The 19040-nt window shown below is 49.4% G+C and overlaps 1 protein-coding gene across 1 annotated transcript; it reads left to right on the top strand.

Moving 5' to 3' along the window:
* The first annotated feature begins 7701 nt into the window (after positions 1-7701).
* On the top strand, positions 7702-9670 carry ALDH1B1 (aldehyde dehydrogenase 1 family member B1). The gene has a single exon (XM_060153387.1). It carries the CDS (start codon positions 7702-7704, stop codon positions 9253-9255), a length of 1554 nt encoding a protein of 517 aa, XP_060009370.1. The 3' UTR covers positions 9256-9670.
* Positions 9671-19040: the final 9370 nt, after the last annotated feature.

The following is a 19040-nucleotide window of genomic DNA, read 5'->3' as shown; positions in this document are numbered from 1 at the left end:
TATACACAAAAATAGAGAGAGAGAGAGAGAGAGAGAGAGAGAGAGAGGGAGAGAGAGAGAGAGAAAGAGAGAGTATAATGAATCCTCTGTGCCCATCAGCAGCCAGCTTAATAATTATCAGCGCCTGCTGTTCTTGGTAATATAACTTGGTAACATAACTTTTCCCCAGGAAACTAGAGGAGATACGTGCTCCAACCAGTATGATCTTTTCAAATTGCACACGGGATCGGGATCGTGTTAACTGACCTCCTTCTTCCTCAAAAGTCTAATAGGATTCTCTGCTGTCAAAAAGAAGACAGAGCAGGGCTCCCACCCTGCCCTAGACAGCCTATCTCTTGACTTCTTTTAAGTGAGGGAAAGATACACTTCCCTTTTCTTTAAGCCACTTTTATTTTGGGTTTCCTCTTACGTCAGTAGTTCACAAGTGTAGCTACATATTAGAATCAACAGAGGAACTTCAAAACAAAAAATGAAACAACAATAAAAACCAGACAACGCAGTGCAACACTGAGGGAATTCCAGTTCAGTTGGTCTGGAGTGTTTCTCAGGCATCAGTGTTTTAAAAAGCTTTCCAGGTGATGCTAACACACAGACACAGTTGAGAACCTCTGTTTAATCATATGTGTCTGAACTGATTCTGGTACATGGCTCAGCTGAAAGGTCATCTTCTCCCAAGAAGTCCCAGGAGAAGGAAACCTGGACTCCCTCTTTGTGCTTCTACAGAGCTGGGTGCTAATCTCTATTAGAGGTATATGGCAGTTTATTTTTATTTTATTTTATTTTTATAAATTTGTTTATTTTATTTATTTATTTTTGGCTGTGTTGGGTCTTCGTTGCTGCGCACAGGCTTTCTTTAGTTGCGGTGAGCAGGGGCTCCTCTTTGTTGTGGTGCGCAGGCTTATTGCGGTGGCTTCTCTTGTTGCAGAGCACGGGCTCTAGAGCGCAGGCTCAGTAGTTGTGGTGCACGGGCTAAGTTGCTCCACAGCATGTGGGATCTTCCCAGACCAGGGCTCGAACCCATGTCCCCTGCACTGGCAGGCAGATTCTTAACCACTGCGCCACCAGGGAAGCCCTATATGGCAGTTCAGTGCATTCATTTTGTTTGGGTCAGTCTCTCTGCTGTCTCCAGGTGGTACCATGTGTGCCTGGGCCAGGGATCAGAGTTCTTAACTGGGCGTCCAAAATTCTGCATGGCCCACGCCTCCAGCCTCTTCCAGAACCATTCACCCCTTTGTGCTTCCCACTTCTGCCCACTTGTCTTTTCCCAGTTCTTTGAATGCATCTTGACCCCTCCCACCTCCAGGCCTGGGCACACGCCTGTCCCTATTACCTGCAGTTTAACCTGCCTCTTCATTCAGTTGGGCCCTCCTTGTCTTTCAGATCTCATCCTCTATCCTTACTACTCAGAGCTGGGCTTGGCACTAGCAGCACTGGCATCACTGGGCAACTTAGACACGCAGAACAGAAGGCATTTATAGTTAACAAGGTTTAACAAGGTCTCCCAAATATGTAGGATGTAGCTATGATGGGTAGTTCTGACTCAAAAATATGATTGGGGTGAAGGCAGGAGAAGGGGGTGCTGTTTTTAGAAGAAAGGAATGTTGGGCAGACAAAAGAAATGATGTCCACCATAATGATAGAGTGTCTACACAACAGAACACTATCGACCACCTGGCCTGCTCCAGCTAGGCCAGAGGCCATAATCCCAAATGCCTACAAGGCCTATAGATTGAGTGAACCAATGTATTAGTTTCCATTTGTTAGTTGTACCAAATTATCACAAATTTAGTAGCTTAGAACAACACAAACTTTATCTTGCAGTTCTGGGGGCTCGGAAGTCTGAAATGAGTGTCACTGGGCAAAATTAAGGTGTTGGCAGAGACCCATGTTCCTTCTGGAGACACTAGGGGAGAATTGTTCCCTTGCCTTTCCCAGCCACTTGCATTCTTTGGCTTGTGGCTGCATCACTCCAACCTCTGCTTCCATCATCGTATCTTCTCTGATGTTGACATTCCTGTCTCCCTTTGATGAGGACCCTTGTGATTACATTGGACCCACCCATATGATCCAGGATCATCTCCCTACTTCAGGATCCTTAACTGCAGACATCCATGTGCTGCCACAACGTCTGTTTCCATCCCAGTGTTATTTGTGTGTTTGTGTGAGAGTCTCGATTCTAGTCGGAACTCAGACACTCATTCTCCTGTGTGACATTGGGCAAGTCCCTCTCCCTTTCTGGATTTCAGTTTCCTCAACCATGAACTGAGGTGTAGAGGGAGGGAACGAACAAGGAAGCCAGGCAGGTGGGAGGGAAACAGTTTGTGGTAAAGACTCAGGGCTGCTTTGGTTTGACAACATTCAGACTTAGTTCATGTTCACAGACTGTAAATTTAGCCGAGTGTAGAGGTTCACGTAGGAGAAAAAGAGCGGGGGAGGTATATTTTGGGTTGCTTTTACATGCATCTTTATTTTTATTTATTTATTTTTTTTTGCAACTTTATTTTTAAACTTCCATTTCTTGCACCTCCCTTGGTGTCTTGACCCCGTCTTCCATCTTCTGTTCAAATGCAGAGAATGGAGGCACCTGCTATGTTCATTGTAGAATCAATGCCCAGGGAAGCTGTCATGTCTTTTTGTTTGGAATCTGTCTGATCCATTCATTATCTCAGAGCCTGGAATCTTCTCCAGCAACTTCCTAGACATCCAAGGCTTCAAAACCCTGAAAGAGAGATATAGCTTCTCTTTCCCCACCAGGCCAGTGTAAACACATCCCTGGGTGACATTCTTTGCTGACAATGACCTGACTATGACTTGTGTTATCTCATTATTCCCCTTCAATCCTTTCAGTCCAAACACTCACAGTGGCTCCAGGCCCAACTTGCATTCTAGAGGCCTGGATCATTTTTTGCCAATTAAAAAGATGAATCTAAAACATTCCTTCTGCAGAAATAATCTGTGCCTTTTACCCTGAGCCATTGCACATTCATCCGTCTCTCTAAACCATAAATGTCAAGCACTGTGGAAGGTTTTAAGTTTTAAAATTTTTGGATGCTTTTACAAATGTCTTGCAACAGGACTACCTTCTGGTGCCAGCCACAGCTTATGAAGTGTCAAGGGTGGGTCTTCTGGATGGACTCTAGATACAGACAAAGCATTCACTTGATAAGTCCCTTTCTTAAAACCACCCATGATGGAGTCATAGAATCCCAAAGACCACTTAGGCTGCTGCTTCCCAAATATAGTTGTGCATCAGAAGCATATGGGGAACTTAAAAAATTCCTGGATCACAACCAACATCTAATAATTTAGAATCTCTGAAGGTAAGCCCAGGGAGGTTATAAAGTTTTGCTTTTTTTTTTTTTTTTTTAATGCTCCCCAGGCAATCCTGACGCACAGCTACATTTGGGAACCACTGGTCTAGTTCAGTCCTTATCTGGTATTCTCCTCTATAGGATTTTGCCAAGTGGTTTTATATCCCTCCTTGTACTCCTCCAGTGATGGGGGGCTGACTGCCTTTCAAGGCAGCCCCTCCCACCCATCCTTAGCCAGCTCTGCTTTGTCATGAAGTTCTTCCTCTGACCCCGTTAACTTCCTCTCATGGGTCTGGCTCTGTCTTCTAGGGCCCCACAGACTACGTCTGTTTTTACCCTTTGGAGATTTGGAGGGTGAAATCCTGTCCCTTGAGCTCTGAGGGATGGATACGCCCAGTTCCTTCAGCTGCTTCTCACAGGACGCAGCCTCTCCCAAGGGGGTCACTTCTTGTTTGCTGCTGGCCTCTCACACCTGCCACAGCTTTCCAAGTGGTCTGACCATATGAAGACTGACTGATACTTGCTTTGTCATAGACTCACTGCCTCTATCAATGAGGCCTGTTAATAGTTGACCAAATAATCCTTAAGTTAATCTACCAAGGAGTGCCATGCCAAGTGCCCAAGGGGTGCTAGGCTGGCCATGTGCTGTGTGGGAGGCAGAAGGGGTTTTGCAAGGGGCCACATGGTTGCTGGGAAAACATGAACATAGATGTGGCAAGACACAAGATGTAGTGCTTTTAGTGAAGAACTAAATTTTGCCTCAAGGACTGTGAACATCCTAAGGATGACATGGTAACAAAAGATTGCATAGAGATGTAGCTTAAGGAAAGAATCATGTGAATTAGTCAGGTTCAACAGGAAAATGTGAATACTCTAAATATGTGGAGAGGTAAAGAGTTAATACAGACATTGGGTGCTGACAGAATTGCTGGAAGGGCCAGAGGGAGGGAGAATCAGGGAGGACTCGACCTTCAGGACTGATGCCCAGAACGAGATGGATGTGGCCCACCAGCGTTTGTTACTATCTGAGACCACCTCTGGAGCTATTTAGCTCAAGACACACCCCTGCAGCCATGATTCAAAGAGCAAGGGAACAGGTAGCTGGAGTCAAGGAGCTGCAGTTGCAGTGGCCACCCACACCCAGGAAGCTGGAGAAGGATGCAGAAAATCCTCATGTTTCTGCCATCATGCTAGTGATGACCCAAGGGGGCAGGACAATACCCTCCACCTTCCACATGTGACAGGGGTACTGCTAATCGGCACCACTGAGTTCACATCCAGAACTCTAGCTGCAAACAAGGCTGCGAAACAGCTTGTAGCTTCCCAACGTCTCCAACCAGAAGGAGGGTGCAGTGTAAGCGAAGTGACTGAGAGATGCAGGTTCTGGATTTAGCTTCCTTTATGGCAACAACAAGATGGAGACAATCTAAATGTCCATCAACAATCCACCCTACCATGGAATTTTACACCACCCCGGAGAGGAGGATGTTGTCTTTTAATTAGTGACATGAGAAAATGTTCATAATAGATTGCTGTTAAAAAAAAAAAAAGGTAGCAAAATAGAGGTCACCATATGATTTCATTTTTATTAAAAGAATTTTTGAAAAATGCAGAGGAAAAAATACCAGCAAGATGAATGGCAACTTTGGGGTGAAAGGATTGAAAGTAATATGTTTTCTTCTTTTATCCTTTTCTGTGTTTTCCAAGCTTTGTACATTGTACATATACTCTTTATGTCCTTTAAAAAAATGCAGCTTTTAAAAACACAAATATAAAATCAACTGGGAAAAAGAGCAGAGAGAGTGGAAGACAGTCAAATTAGTGAAACAAGGAAAAAACAGAGAGAAAGGGGAGACCCAGAAGGGGTTAAGGAGAAGTTCAAATGATGGTAACCTAACAAGGCGCCTCGTGTTGCGAGAAAGGAAGAATACAATTGGGGTCCAGTCTCCGATTGCTGTGTGACCTGTGAACTCCTACCCATTCGGGCCTTAGGACTCCAGCTCTGAGCGGCGATGCGAGAGGAGAGCGCTGGCGTGTTGCGGGATACCCCGCGGGGTACGGGGCGCTGGGACGTGGGAAAGGTGGGGCGCTCCCCGCCCCCAGTCCCATCACCCCAGTCCCAGCAGCCCCAACACGCCTGCGCCCGGAGGGAGGAGCTGCCTTAGCAGCGGGGCTGGAAGTCGGCGGCGCGCCAGGCGCAGGCGGAGCCTCATTGGTGGCTGAGCCCCGCCACTGCGCGGAGGCGGGGCCTGCGGCAAGCGCCCAGCTAGAGGCCAGGCTAGACCTGTGAGAATCCGGACCTGCACCGGAGCGCGAGCGCCAACCTGCTGCAGGTAACTGGCGCCCTTCCTACTTGGCCCCCCGGGCAGGCCGCAGCTCCCCTTCCTGCAGTGGAGGCTTCCTCTCTGGGTCTCGGCTTCTCCACGTGGGGGCCGGCCTTTCTGCCCGGGAGGCGTGCACTGTAGGAACCTCTTCACGCTTCCCACCCCTCCTTATGCACCCGGGTATCGGGGTGGCGCCTTATCGCCCCGTGGACTCACACCCTCGAAATCTTCCCGGGTTAGCTCGGCCTCATCGCTCCCGCCCACCGGGCCTACTGGGCCCCTGACTGGTAGCTGAGCGGCCAGGACACGCACTCCCTCCCTGCAGAAAGGGTGAGGTGGGAGCCACCCGGTCCTCGATGACCCAGAAGGTCCGGTCCTTGGCACATTGGGCGCTAATAGTGGGAACTGTAAGAAATTGTCCGTAGTACGGAAGAAACACAAAGCTAGGGCTGTGGGAATCCAGCCTGAGGCTCCTATTAATTGCTGTGTGTCCTGAGTGAGTCCCAGAACCTCTCTGATCCCCAGCTTTCTTCCACAATGAGGGTCATCAGGGCTGCTGGAAGCCTCGGTGAGTTAACTACTGAGAAGGTGGCCTAGAAACTGCAAAGCATGGTGTGCTTTGAGCAGTCCTCTTCCCATATGCAGGTGGAGGCCCAATGCACACCCCACGTAGGCCTCTAGAGTAGAAACAGCCTTAGGCTGGGCGTGAAAGCAGGCTTGCCAGCCTTGGCCTGTGACCACCCCTCCTGCCATTTGAACCCTTGCACCACCACCCCATGGATTAGTGACCCCGCATCCCCCTTATCCTGACCTCCCCTTGGACCCCTCTTTCCTCAGACCCAGGCCTGTTGGACCCAAGGCTGCTTCTGTCCCAGCATGGGGCAGAGTCCTGAGCAGAGTGGACCTGTGTGCACCCCTGACAGTTCTGCTGGCTCAGCTTCTTCCCAAGGGATGGCTTCCTGGGCAGCACTGATTTGCGTGGGGCCAGGGACCTGGCTGGGGTCTTGTTTTCCTGGATGAGTTCTCTGCTCCTTTCCCTCCCCAGTGGCAGAGGGTGTGTGTGCTGGGGTAGGGCAGGTGCAATTCCTTTTGGGGGCTGGTGGGGTAAGGCTCAAGAGAGACAGCAGGAGTGGAGGGATTGATGTCCTAGCTGGAGAGTAACTGCTTTAATGAATCTAGGAAATGTATATACCATTTAAATTACATTGAATAAATTATATAGACTGTTTAAATGTTATAGTTGTTTTAATAAAGTCTACACTGTTTTCAGAGTTGTAGGCAAGAGTAAACAGAGCCTTCTTTCCAGCTGCCGGACTCACTGCACTCCTGGGAAAGCTGAAGCCAAGTCTCCCGGGGGGACTGGGCTGGGCTGGTTTCTGAGGGTGCCACCAGCTCCGATGACCTGGGTGGGCGTGCCAGGCTTTTCATACGCACGACCCCATTCAGCATTCAGCAACTCTGGCTCTGAGTCCCTTGGGGTTTTACTCTACCGTAGGTCAGTTAAACAGCCTTAGTAAACAGCCTTTGTGGATACTTTGATGTTTCCTCTGTCTGTCATTTAATAACTACCCACTGAGCAGCTACTCTGTAGCCAACGTAATTCTAGGTATCAGGGACATAGCAATGAATTAAACAGGAAAAAAAGTCCCTGCCCTCATGGAGCCCATTTTGTTGGGGAGAGGCAGACAATAAACACAGAAGCATGTACATATACTATTTGGTATGTCAGATGGGGGAAGATAGAGCACAGTATCGGGGAGAGAGAGTCCTGGGGCTGAGGAAAGTTGCAGTTTTATAAAGGGTGCTCAGGGAAGGCCTTACTAAGAAGGTGACATTTGAGCGAAGACCCAGAAGAGGTGAAGGAGTGAGCAAGAGGCTAGATCGGACATGACAGAATTGAACCAGAGAGTTCTTCAGGGCTTCTGTAGCCCTTATGATCCATGTTTTCAGAGGTGACACCCCTTTATGCTAGAATCTTGGAACATCTGAGCTGATGGGCCTTTGGGGGACCCCTGCTTCCCTCTCCGTGTTCACCCTGGCTCCTGTCCCTCTCCAGAGTACTCAGCATGCTGCGCTTCCTGGTGCCCCGGCTCTTTTGCCTGCGCCGTCTGGCCACCCCGTACTCCTCAGCAGCAGCCCTCCCCAGCCCCATCCTGAACCCTGACATCCGCTACAACCAGCTGTTCATCAACAATGAGTGGCAAGATGCGGTCAGCAAGAAGACCTTCCCAACAGTCAACCCTGCCACGGGGGAGGTCATCGGCCACGTGGCTGAAGGGGACCGGGCTGACGTGGATCGGGCGGTGAAAGCAGCCCGGGAGGCCTTCCAGCTGGGGTCTCCATGGCGCCGGATGGATGCCTCAGAGCGGGGCCGGCTGCTGAACCGCCTGGCTGACCTAGTGGAGCAGGATCGTGTCTACTTGGCCTCACTGGAGACCCTGGACAATGGGAAGCCTTTCCAGGAGTCTTATTTCTTGGACCTGGATGAGGTCATCAAGGTATACCGGTACTTTGCTGGCTGGGCTGACAAGTGGCATGGCAAGACCATCCCCATGGATGGCGAGCATTTCTGCTTCACCCGGCACGAGCCTATTGGCGTCTGTGGCCAGATAATCCCGTGGAACTTCCCCTTGGTCTTGCAGGGCTGGAAGCTGGCCCCGGCACTTGCCACGGGCAACACTGTGGTCATGAAGGTGGCAGAGCAGACCCCCCTTTCTGCCCTGTACTTGGCCTCCCTCGTCAAAGAGGCGGGCTTTCCCCCTGGGGTGGTAAACATTGTCACAGGCTATGGCCCAACAGCAGGAGCGGCCATTGCCCATCACATGGATATCGACAAAGTTGCCTTCACTGGCTCCACCGAGGTGGGCCACCTGATCCAGAAGGCGGCCGGCGAGTCCAACCTCAAGAGAGTCACCCTGGAGCTGGGTGGGAAGAGCCCGATCATTGTGTTGGCCGATGCCGACATGGACCACGCCGTGGAGCAGTGCCACGAAGCCCTGTTCTTCAACATGGGTCAGTGCTGCTGTGCCGGTTCCCGGACCTTCGTTGAAGAATCCATCTATGATGAGTTTCTCGAGAGAACTGTGGAAAAAGCTAAGCAGAGGAAAGTTGGGAACCCCTTTGAGCTGGACACCCAGCAGGGGCCCCAGGTGGACAAGGAACAGTTTGAACGAATCCTGGGCTACATCCAGCTTGGCCAGAAGGAGGGGGCAAAACTTCTGTGCGGTGGGGAGCGTTTTGGAGAGCGAGGCTTCTTCATCAAGCCCACGGTCTTTGGTGGTGTGCAGGATGACATGAGGATTGCCAAGGAAGAGATCTTCGGGCCTGTGCAGCCTCTGTTCAAGTTCAGGAAGGTGGAGGAGGTGGTGGAGAGGGCCAACAGCACCAGGTATGGCTTGGCTGCTGCTGTGTTCACCCGGGACCTGGACAAAGCCATGTACTTCACACAGGCGCTCCAAGCTGGGACGGTGTGGGTAAACACCTACAACGTTGTCACCTGCCACACGCCATTTGGAGGCTTTAAGGAATCTGGCAATGGGAGGGAGCTGGGGGAGGATGGGCTTAAGGCCTACACAGAGGTGAAGACAGTCACCATCAAGGTTCCTCAGAAGAACTCGTAAGAACGGCTGCCAGGGAGCGCCAACTCTAGTCCCAGGATGCCAAAACCACCTGCCAGTGGTTGCCAAACAGTTTTTTAGCCACGGACCCCCTTTATTTGTTCCAGATGAACACTTAGAGGAACCTCAACAAATAAAGCAATTAAAATGAGAGCTGCTCTAGTTAAAGCAGGGATGAAGGCTGGGCTCAGAGCCCTGTCCACCTGCACTCCAGCCCCCTTGGTGGCCCTGTGTTACTTCCATGAAACCTTAGGAGTCTCTGAAAGACAGATTAAGAAACACTGATCCAGACCATGGCTCTCAGTTCTTCTTACTGATCCAAGGACTTCCCGGTGGATTAACTGATGTCTTAGTGGGTAGACTCATCTCAGACATGGAATTGGAAGGCATTAGGAGTTTTAAGCTAGACCCCATAATCTTGGCCCCCTTCTTCAGTGACGTACCCTAAAAATCAAGGCTGCTTTTCTTTTTCTAAGTACCGGTTGCTGACTCGTTTGCTTGCTTGCATTGCTTCATTTTGCTACTGATTGTCCTTAATTTGAGGGAAGGGGTAGACAGAAAATGCATTTATATAACCATTCACTTGAAATAAGCTCAAACAGGGGCTTCCCTGGTGCTGCTGTGGTTGAGAGTCTGCCTGCCGATGCAGGGGACACGGGTTCGAGCCCTGGTCTGGGAAGATCCCACATGCCGTGGAGCAACTAAGCCCGTGCGCCACAACTACTGAGCCTGCGCGTCTGGAGCCTGTGCTCCGCAACAAGAGAGGCCGCAATAGTGAGAGGCCTGTGCACTGCGATGAAGAGTGGCCCCAGCTTGCCGCAACTAGAGAAAGCCCTCGCACAGAAACGAAGACCCAACACAGCCATAAATAAATAAATTAATAAAAAATAAATAAAAAAAAATAAAATAAGCTCAAACAGCTCTAATGTCCATCAACTAATGAGTGGATAAACAAAATGTTTCTATGGAATATTTCTTATACTGTTCAGCCTTAAAAAGGAAAGAAGTACTGACACATGCTACAACGTGGGTGAACCTTGAAAGCATTATGCTAAGTGAAAGAAACCAGACGTACAAGGCCACATATTGTATGATTCCATTTATATGAAATATCCAGAATAAGCAAGTCCATAGAGACAGAAAGTATACTAGTGGTTGCCAGGGGCTGGGGGAGGAGGGAATGGGGAATAGCTGCTAATGGCTATAGGATTTCTTTTGGGGAGGTTTTGAAATGTTCTGGAGTTAGTGTTGATGGTTGTACAACTTTGTGAATATACCAAAACGCGCTGAATTACATACTTTAAAAGGGTGAATTTTATATGTGAATTAATTTCAGTTAAAAATTAAACTCACACATTCTGTTTGCAAATCAATTTTGTATCAATATTCTTTTGCTGCTGAACATTTTACAGAGTCTTGGGGATGGAAGGGACCCCGATAGTCAGAAGTCCCCTCCATAATATTTCTAGTTTTGATTTTTGATTTGATTTGTCACCTGAGTGACAATGTGCAACTTCAAGACCCACAGAGAAAAGTGCTGGGTCCTGCCTAAAACCAGTTTATTTCAGCTCTCATTTCAAGGCTTCTGCTGGCATTGTCCCTCCAACCCTCACCAATACACACCGGCCCTCAAGCCAAGCTCAGCGTCAGGGCCATCCTGACACGCTAGGGTTTGGGGACTTTCAAACCTGAGAGTTCAGTTTGTTTGTTGTTAGTCTCACAACTCCATTCCGCAGCTGATGGGAGTGAGACCAGGTCAGCCAGACCCCGATTCAGAAACAGAATGCTGATCCTCTCTCTCCTTGTCGTCCATCTTTCTAGACCATGCTGCTCATGACTCACCATACTTTTAGGTCCACTCAGCCTTGTGAATGCACCCGCCCACCCCGTCATCTCTTTAACACCCCATTATCTCACCTAGGCATTGAAACGATTTTGTTCAGTATCTTACCTTGGAGTTGGCCTGAAACTGCTTCCTGAGGACTCAGGGTCTGTTTGGTCCCTTCATCTCGCCTTCCTAGGATCTCCTTTCTACACCATTTGTCTAAGGCTGGGGTGACCCTGACTGCCCCGCAAAGTGCACATTTTACCTAGTTTTCTTGGAGGCTATTGGCACTTTCCAGCATCTCAATGTTTTAACAAATTCATTCCTCACTTGCTTCTCAATACTTCTAAACCGGACTTCCCTGGTGGCGCGGCGGTTAAGAGTCCGCCTGCCCGTGCAAGGGACATGGGTTCAAGCCCTGGTCCGGGAAGATCCCACATGCCGCGGAGCAACAAAGCCCGTGCGCCACAGCTACTGAGCCTACGCTCTAGAGCCCACGAGCCACAACTGCTGAGCCCGTGTGCCACAACTACTGAGCCTGTGCTCTAGGGCCTGCGTGCTGCAACTACTGAGCCCACGAGCCACAACTACTGAGCCCGTGTGCCACAACTACTGAAGTCCGCATGCCTAGAGCCTGTGCTCCACAACAAGAGAAGCCACCGCAATGAGAAGCCTGTGCGCCGCAATGAAGAGTAGCCCCTGCTCGCCACAACTAGAGAAAGCCCGCGCACAGCAACCAAGACCCAACACAGCCAAAAGTAAATAAGTAAAAAATAAGTAAATTTTAAAAAAAATTTCTAAACCAAAGAGGAGTTTTGTAGAGGGTGTCCCAGTATGGGGTGGGACTGGAAAAGGATAATCTTCTCGGTCCCTCATTTCAGTCCCTAAGATTCTGAGATTGAGGAGTCAAATAGGTCAGATTCCCAATCAGCTCAGCCCCCAAAATCCCTCTGTTCTCATCACCATTGCTCTGAATGCGTGGAAGTGTGAGCAGGGAGGCTGAACGGGGCATCATTACTGAGTGTGGACACTGCCTGCATGATGACTTCACGTGGTCATAGACGTTGCAATTCCGGGGCATCCACCCATTCGACAAACTTATACCAAGCACTTAGTTTGTCAGTCTCTATGCCTTACATGCCTTTGAAGTCTCACAATAATCCTATCAAGTAGGCAGTGGGGTTACCCTTTTTTTCAGAGGAGGAAAGAGAAGCTGAGAGGTTTTGTATGCAGCTCATTTGGAGTAATTTTCCCATGTGCCTACACTATGGGCCAGGAGGAAGGTGTGATACTGTGATTTATAATGAGACATATATATTTGGTCTTCATGCATTTCTGGCACAGCTCCTAAAACCCTTGGAATTTCCTAAGTGATGAGAGTGATAAAGGTGTTTTTCGTTATGTTAATGAAGTGACTTTTGGGCCTTGTCCATCAGAAGCACAGGTGGACTTGTGACTGGCATCTGAAGGGGGGGGTGGAGAGACGACGACGACGGACGGACGGACGACAACAGTCTAGTAAGACTGACCCCTAAATGGGATTTGACGCTATCTCTGGGTAGTGTCAGAATTGAGTTGAATTCTACTACCTGCTTGTGTCTGAGAATTGCTTGTTGGTATGGGGGACCCCCCTTCTGAGCAACACGCACTTTGGAATTGGGTCCAGGAGACAGGGGAGGGGGAGGCAAACTAAGAGCACATATAATCAAACCCCGAAGGAGAGCCCACAGCAATGCCAAACAATCCCAAACACCCAACCCCTTTGCTGGAGCGGTCAGCCTGCTGCTCCATCACCCAGATGCCAGGCCACTTAAGAACTTCAGTTTGGGTTGGCTGTATTCTGGGTGTGAGGCTGCCCTCTGGTGGCCACTTTGTTAATTAATTTGAAGGCTAAGGTGCTGGCTCTAGGCAAGTTGTAGGGAAACAGAATTGAATGAGGCCGTCCCTGCCCTGCAGGGGCTCATGGTCTGGCAGGGGGATAATTACAGACCAAGGTGAAAAGTGCTGTGATAAGTAGAAGTACAGAGACTGTAAGCTCACAGAAAGAAATAATATTAAGCACCCACAATGTTTGTAAAGCACCTACAATAATGTTTGTTGTATCATTTAATGCTTCTGATTACCCTCAAGGCACTTATTATTATCATTCCATGCTTGATAAATAAACATGGAAGCCCAGCCATGTTCAGCTAGTAAGTGGAGCCAGGACTCAAATTCAGGTCTTCTGACTGCCTTCTGCACCCAGCTCAGCCCAAGGGAAAGGCCCAATGGCAGGAGCATGGGACTCTGCAGCATGAAAAGGAGGTAATCTGGCACAGGGATGCAGGAAGGGTATTCCTGGGAGAGGAAAGGGCATGGAGTCTGTGAGAGAGCACGGAGGGTGCAAGGAATGGTGTGAGGAAGGGAGAGACCTGGGAGGAGGCGGGGACTGGATGGGGAAGGGCCCTTACCCCTGCGAGGAAGGCCGCGTGTTGTCCAGCCACGAGGGTTTCAAGGGAAAGTGATTGGGTCATATTTTGGTTCTTAAAGCTGGCTCTGCTTCAATGTGCAGGATAGGTTGAGGGGTCAGCTTGGTGTGGGAGCCCACTCGGGACACTGCTGCCTATGCCAGGGATGCTGACCTGAACCAGGTGTGAGGGTGGGTGGGAGATCCTGAGAGCCAAGAGGTGGGCTTTGGGGTGTGGTGACAGACTGCTTGCAAGAGGAGAGTGAAAGTTAGGGTGACCCTGAATTCCTTGCTGGGATAACAAAGTGGGTGATTGTGCCCCCACTGGGAAAGGGAGCCTAGCTGGAGGAGCAGGTTTGGGGACAAGGTAGTGAGTTTATTTATCTATTTGTCTGTTTATTCAGCACACTTCATTGAGTGCTGGCTATGTGCTGGGCAGTATTGTTGGTGCTGACGATACAGCAGGGAACTAAAGTCCTGCAAATCCTCCCCATCAGGGGGAGGCTGACCATAAGCAAAATAAATGAAATATTTAGTCTGTCAGATGGTTAAGGTTATTAGGGAGAAAGGTCCTGCTGGGAAGGGGAATAGGGAATATGGGTGGGGTGGGGTAGGAATTGTTATCTTCAATAAGTGATAGACCATCTGAAGAGGTCCATCACTTAACAAAGGTCTCACTGAAGAGATGACAAAGGACTGAAAGAGGTGTGGAAATGGCAGGTGCAAAGGTCTGGAGGCTGAAGCACACCTGAGGTGTCCAGGGAGCTGGATGGAGCAAGCAGTGGGGAGAGACAAGGACAGAGAAAAGGCCGGGCTGGGGGAGGGGCAGATGGTGAGCGCTTTGAAGGCCACTGTGCCGACTGGGGCCTTTACTCTGAACCGTGAAGGAACCAGAAGGGGAACAGGGCTGTAATGTGATCTGACATGTTTTAAAAGGATCACTGGGTCTGCTGTGTTTTCAGCAGATTGCAGGGAGGGCAAGGATAGCTTGATCTTGATGATGCTCACATCAAGGGGCGGGTGGAGGATGAGAATTCTGTGAAAGGCACTAAGGAAAAGCAGGAGAACCTGGGAGAGAGGAGTCAAGAAGCCAAGGAAGGTGGGAATGGGAGGGAGCCATGGGTGGAATCAAGTGTTTCCAAGAGATCAAGTAAGAGGAGGCTGAAGCCATGGGGCTCCCTGGAGACCTCGGTAAGGGCAGGTTGTGTGAATGGGTGGGGGCAGAAGCCAGACTGCTGTGTGTTGAGAGCACCACTTAATCCCCCCAAGCCCCAGTGATCTGTACATTAACCCTAGATTGGAAGACCTTGGAAGGAAAGCAGGAAGGCACATTGTGAGGGCCTTTGAGAGCCCCTAGCCTCCCCATTCACTTAACTAGAGTGGACCGAGTGACCGTCCAAGGCCAAGGAACTCAGTGGGGTCAGAGCGTGGCCTGGATTACAGGTCTCTTGCCCCCAACCAAATGCTTTTCCCACATGTATCAGGGTAACATTAGGTGCCACAACAAATAAACCCCCAAGTTTTCAGGGTTCAACACAACAGTGCCTTATTTCTTGCTTATTAGGTAATAATCTAATGCAGGTGTGGTTAATCAGCACTTGTCCTCCATGTGGAGGTTCAGAAACACAGGTTCCTTCCATCTTGGCTCCACTGTCTACAGTACTTCTTGACCATTTTTATGTTACGTATTCCTTTGAGACGCTAGTGAAAGCTAATTTTTTTCACCAGAAATAAATACACACATGCACATCCCCACAAAATCCGGCACACTTTCAAGGGGCTCATAGACCCCGTGCAGTCATCTCTAGAATTCCTATGAGTCCACAGGCCCAGGTGGAAACCTGCTGCACGGGGCCTTAGAGACCTCACGTCCCCTGTTAGATGGGGAAGAAAGCACAGAAAAGGCACAGCTACTTCTTAAGGCCCTGGCATTGTCGTGGAATGCACTGCTTCCATGCCCAGCCGTTGGCGAAAACCATCTGACCCAACTGAGGTGCAGAAGGAAGCGGAAACGTAGTTATGGGGACATTTCCATGTTGTCCTCGAGTTTTGCGGGACAGCTCGCTCTGGCACATAGAAGCACCTCTTTGCAGTTGTGCACAATGGTTAGAGTGTGTCTTACAAAGATGCTTTTAAAGCTTAATCCTCTTGTGGGCTGTTCACGCCTACCTTCCAGCCTTACTCAATGCTGTTTCTTTCTCCTTCCTTCTTTCCTCTCCAAATTCATCCCATTGTCTTGGAGCCTTGTTGGGGACCTACCTCCTCCAGGACGCTTTCTCTGACCATCGCAATCAAGTCATCTCTGGCCCCTTTGAGCTCATAGCACCCACCCTTCCTTTAGTCTTGCCTTGTGGAAGCTCTTGTTCGTTATCACAGGTCTGATTTTCTGTCCCACTAGGCTGTGTTTCGCGCAGACCACCAGCATGTCTGATCTGACTCCCTGTGTCCTTGCCACTCAGCTCACAGCCCTCAGTATCCCCTAGAGAGTGGATGGTGCATGTCCGTTCATGCATAGGATCCTCAGGGCAGCAGGACAGGGCAGTGATGCTGACCTGCCTGGACTGATGAGGAAATGAAGGCTCCTAGAGTAGAGGCAAGTGCCTCAGACCCACAGACCATGGCAGGGTTTGACCTTGGTTCTGGGTCTTTCAACTCCAAATGTAATGCCTACTCTATCCCAGGGATGACTGCAGCACCTTCAGTAGCAGAGACAGGTCCAGCTCTCTGCACCAGGGCTGCTACTCCGGGGGCTGTGAGCAACAGTAGATCCCTCAGCACCAAGCAGTGCCTGGCGCCCAGTAGGTGCTCTGTAGATGCGTGTGGTGGGTGGATTTACCAATGGAGGTGAGAAAAGCTTCTGCTCCCTGCCTCCCATCCCCTAGCATTAATGATTTTTACTCTTCCCCTGACATCCAACCACTCCCTAATATCATGGGGGAGATTTAGGATAACAAAGAGACAGCCATAGTGAAAGGAGACACAGGTGCAGTCAATGCTGAACTCAGAGGCAGTCATGACTGTAAAAAAGTTCAGGCTCCAGGAGAGAGGTGTCAGCTTGAGCTGAGAGTGGGCAAGTGTAGCCACTTCTGCCCTGGATGATGGGCTCCCTACACTCTGAATTCATTATTCAGCTGCAGACACCAGGGCACTTTAGTTTCCCTTAATTAATTAAAATATCACATAATAATCATTCTCTGATTTAATGTTCAAGAGGCTCTGGCGAAGGCTGGGGATGAGGAAATTTATTATGGGAGACTGTTCACTGTCAGCTGGTTTGCTCGTTCTTATTAATCTTTCCTGCATCATCCACCTCTGGAGGAACGGAGAGGGCAGTGTTTTTTAAAGACATGGGATTAATTTCACCCTAAAACTTGAAGAAAAAAATCCATTTTGACTAAAAACTACCCTTTCTTGTTTAAGGTGGAAAGTGGATACCTTTGGGATTGAACACTAGCTTTTGGATTATCTTCCTCAAGCCTAGTTATAACCCAGTTGACAACAGAAGACTGAGATTCAGGCCCACCTCTTATAGCATCAAGTCCAACCTCTCCTGGTGGCAGTTAGGGGTGTGGCCAAAAACTACCCCATTACCTGCCACTAGAGCTCTCAGCCACAACCGGTCACTACTCCCCATGCACAAACTACACGGCACTTCTCCACCCCTGCTCCTTTTACGTGCTACTTCCCTAGCCTGGAATCTCCCACATCACTTCAATCCCCAGCTCAGATGGCTCTCCTCTTCCAGGAAGTCTTCCTTGATCTCCCCCTACTCTGATCACAAAGCAGACACCTTGTGCTGTGTGGCAGGATGGCAACCTTGTCCCACTCATCCCCACTCAAGTCTCACCTGAGTGCAGGGCCCAGGTCCCACATACCTTCATATTGCCAGTGTCTGCACCCTCTGGCCTCTGGGGAATGCTATTCCGTGTGCATGTGGGGTAACAGAGGGCAGATCTAAGTGAATGAATTAAATAGTAGAATGCTTATACAGTGGGAGACACCAGTTCAGAGGGAGTTAGAAGGATCAGGCTGGCAGTAGATGATTAGTTAGGGCTGGTTAAAAATTGCAAGCAGGGTGACCAGGTACGACAGTAACCACAGCTCAGGTGTGAGAGGTAAGGACAATTCGGATGACAGTAGTTGATGTGGGCAAGCGAAAGAAGGGAAAGATGCATAAGGGATGATGGAGAAGTATCAGTGGTGCCTGGGCCCACCTACAGCAGCGTTCCAAGGACAGAGACCACAAAGACTGTCCCTAAAAACATTTATTTTCAGAGTGCAGGGGTCCTGTGACATCATCACATCTATGAACATAGGGTAGAAAACATAGGCTCTGAGGGCATCATGTTTCCAAATGATAAAAGCCACAGCACACATTCGCTTCGCCTCTGAGACGTCTTGGGGCTCTCGCAGTTGAAAAGTCATTAGGTTGGAACAATCATGCTAACCTGCCTTTTTGGTTTTGGTGAAAACTTCAGACAGTGTAACATTTATTATGATTATTTTTTGTACATCATTACGAGGCTACACCCAGCCTCCTGCGGGCTTGATGCTCAGCCCTGTCACCCCGGGGCTCCATCTACCTGCTCTTTGGGTCCACATCCAGCTCTCCAGATTTGACTGGGCAAATGTGAGGTGATTCAACTGATTTTGCTGAATGTGCTTATTAGCAGATGCATGATGTTGTTCTACTACCTTCTCTACAGTTCCCTATTCCTCTGACATGGTTTCACTAAGTCTCTTCCCAAGCCATCTCCCAACCACTCAAATCACAGAGGAATTAACTGCAGACTTGGATACGGAAATCACTGCCGTGGGGTTTGGGGGAGCCTAGTAGGGAGGGGACGTGAGCAGATCCCCTGGAAGGCCCAACCTCCAACAGACAAGGACAGCTTCCCTTTTGATCAGGTTCAATTTTGACTTTATTTGAAGAAGGGGTTCCAATGTTTTTAAAGTTTGAAAACCACCCATCTAGTTTCGTTCCCTTATTCAAATGAGGAACTGAGGTCCAGAAAGTGAAGGGGACTTTCTCAGGGTCACCCAGAAAGACAGGGGTGAATTCCCAAATGGACCTCATGTTTCTGGATTCCTGGGCCACCCTCCTGCTATGTACGTCAGGGTGATGCCACCCCAGCATTTCAGATGTGGAACAGCCAGGCTTAAAGGCAGAAAATGCAATTCCAGAAAGGACTCCAAAATGCAACGCCCAGCGTGAGTGGCTTGAGAGTGTTGCTTTAAACGTTGAGATGGACCTTAAGGAGAATCCCTGAAACCTGTGGAAATGGCAACATCTTCCTTTCCATAGTTATGAGATTTTTCTGAGAAGCAGCACCATGGAGTGGAAAGGGTGCCAAAGAGGACCAGATGCCCTCAGCTCCTGTCCTTCTCAGAGGCTTTCAGGCCTCAGGCAAGCGCTTTACTCTCGGAGCCTGGTTTTCTTCATCTGTAAAGGGGGAGGGACATTAATGCTTATCCTGCCTGCCGTCCCAGAGATGGGAAGTGACCACAGACAGGACA

Source organism: Lagenorhynchus albirostris, chromosome 7, assembly GCF_949774975.1.
Source record: "Lagenorhynchus albirostris chromosome 7, mLagAlb1.1, whole genome shotgun sequence".
In the NCBI taxonomy this organism is placed as follows: Eukaryota; Metazoa; Chordata; class Mammalia; order Artiodactyla; family Delphinidae; genus Lagenorhynchus; species Lagenorhynchus albirostris.
Note: the sequence above shows the minus strand (reverse complement) of the source record. Positions and strands in the feature narration are given on the sequence as shown.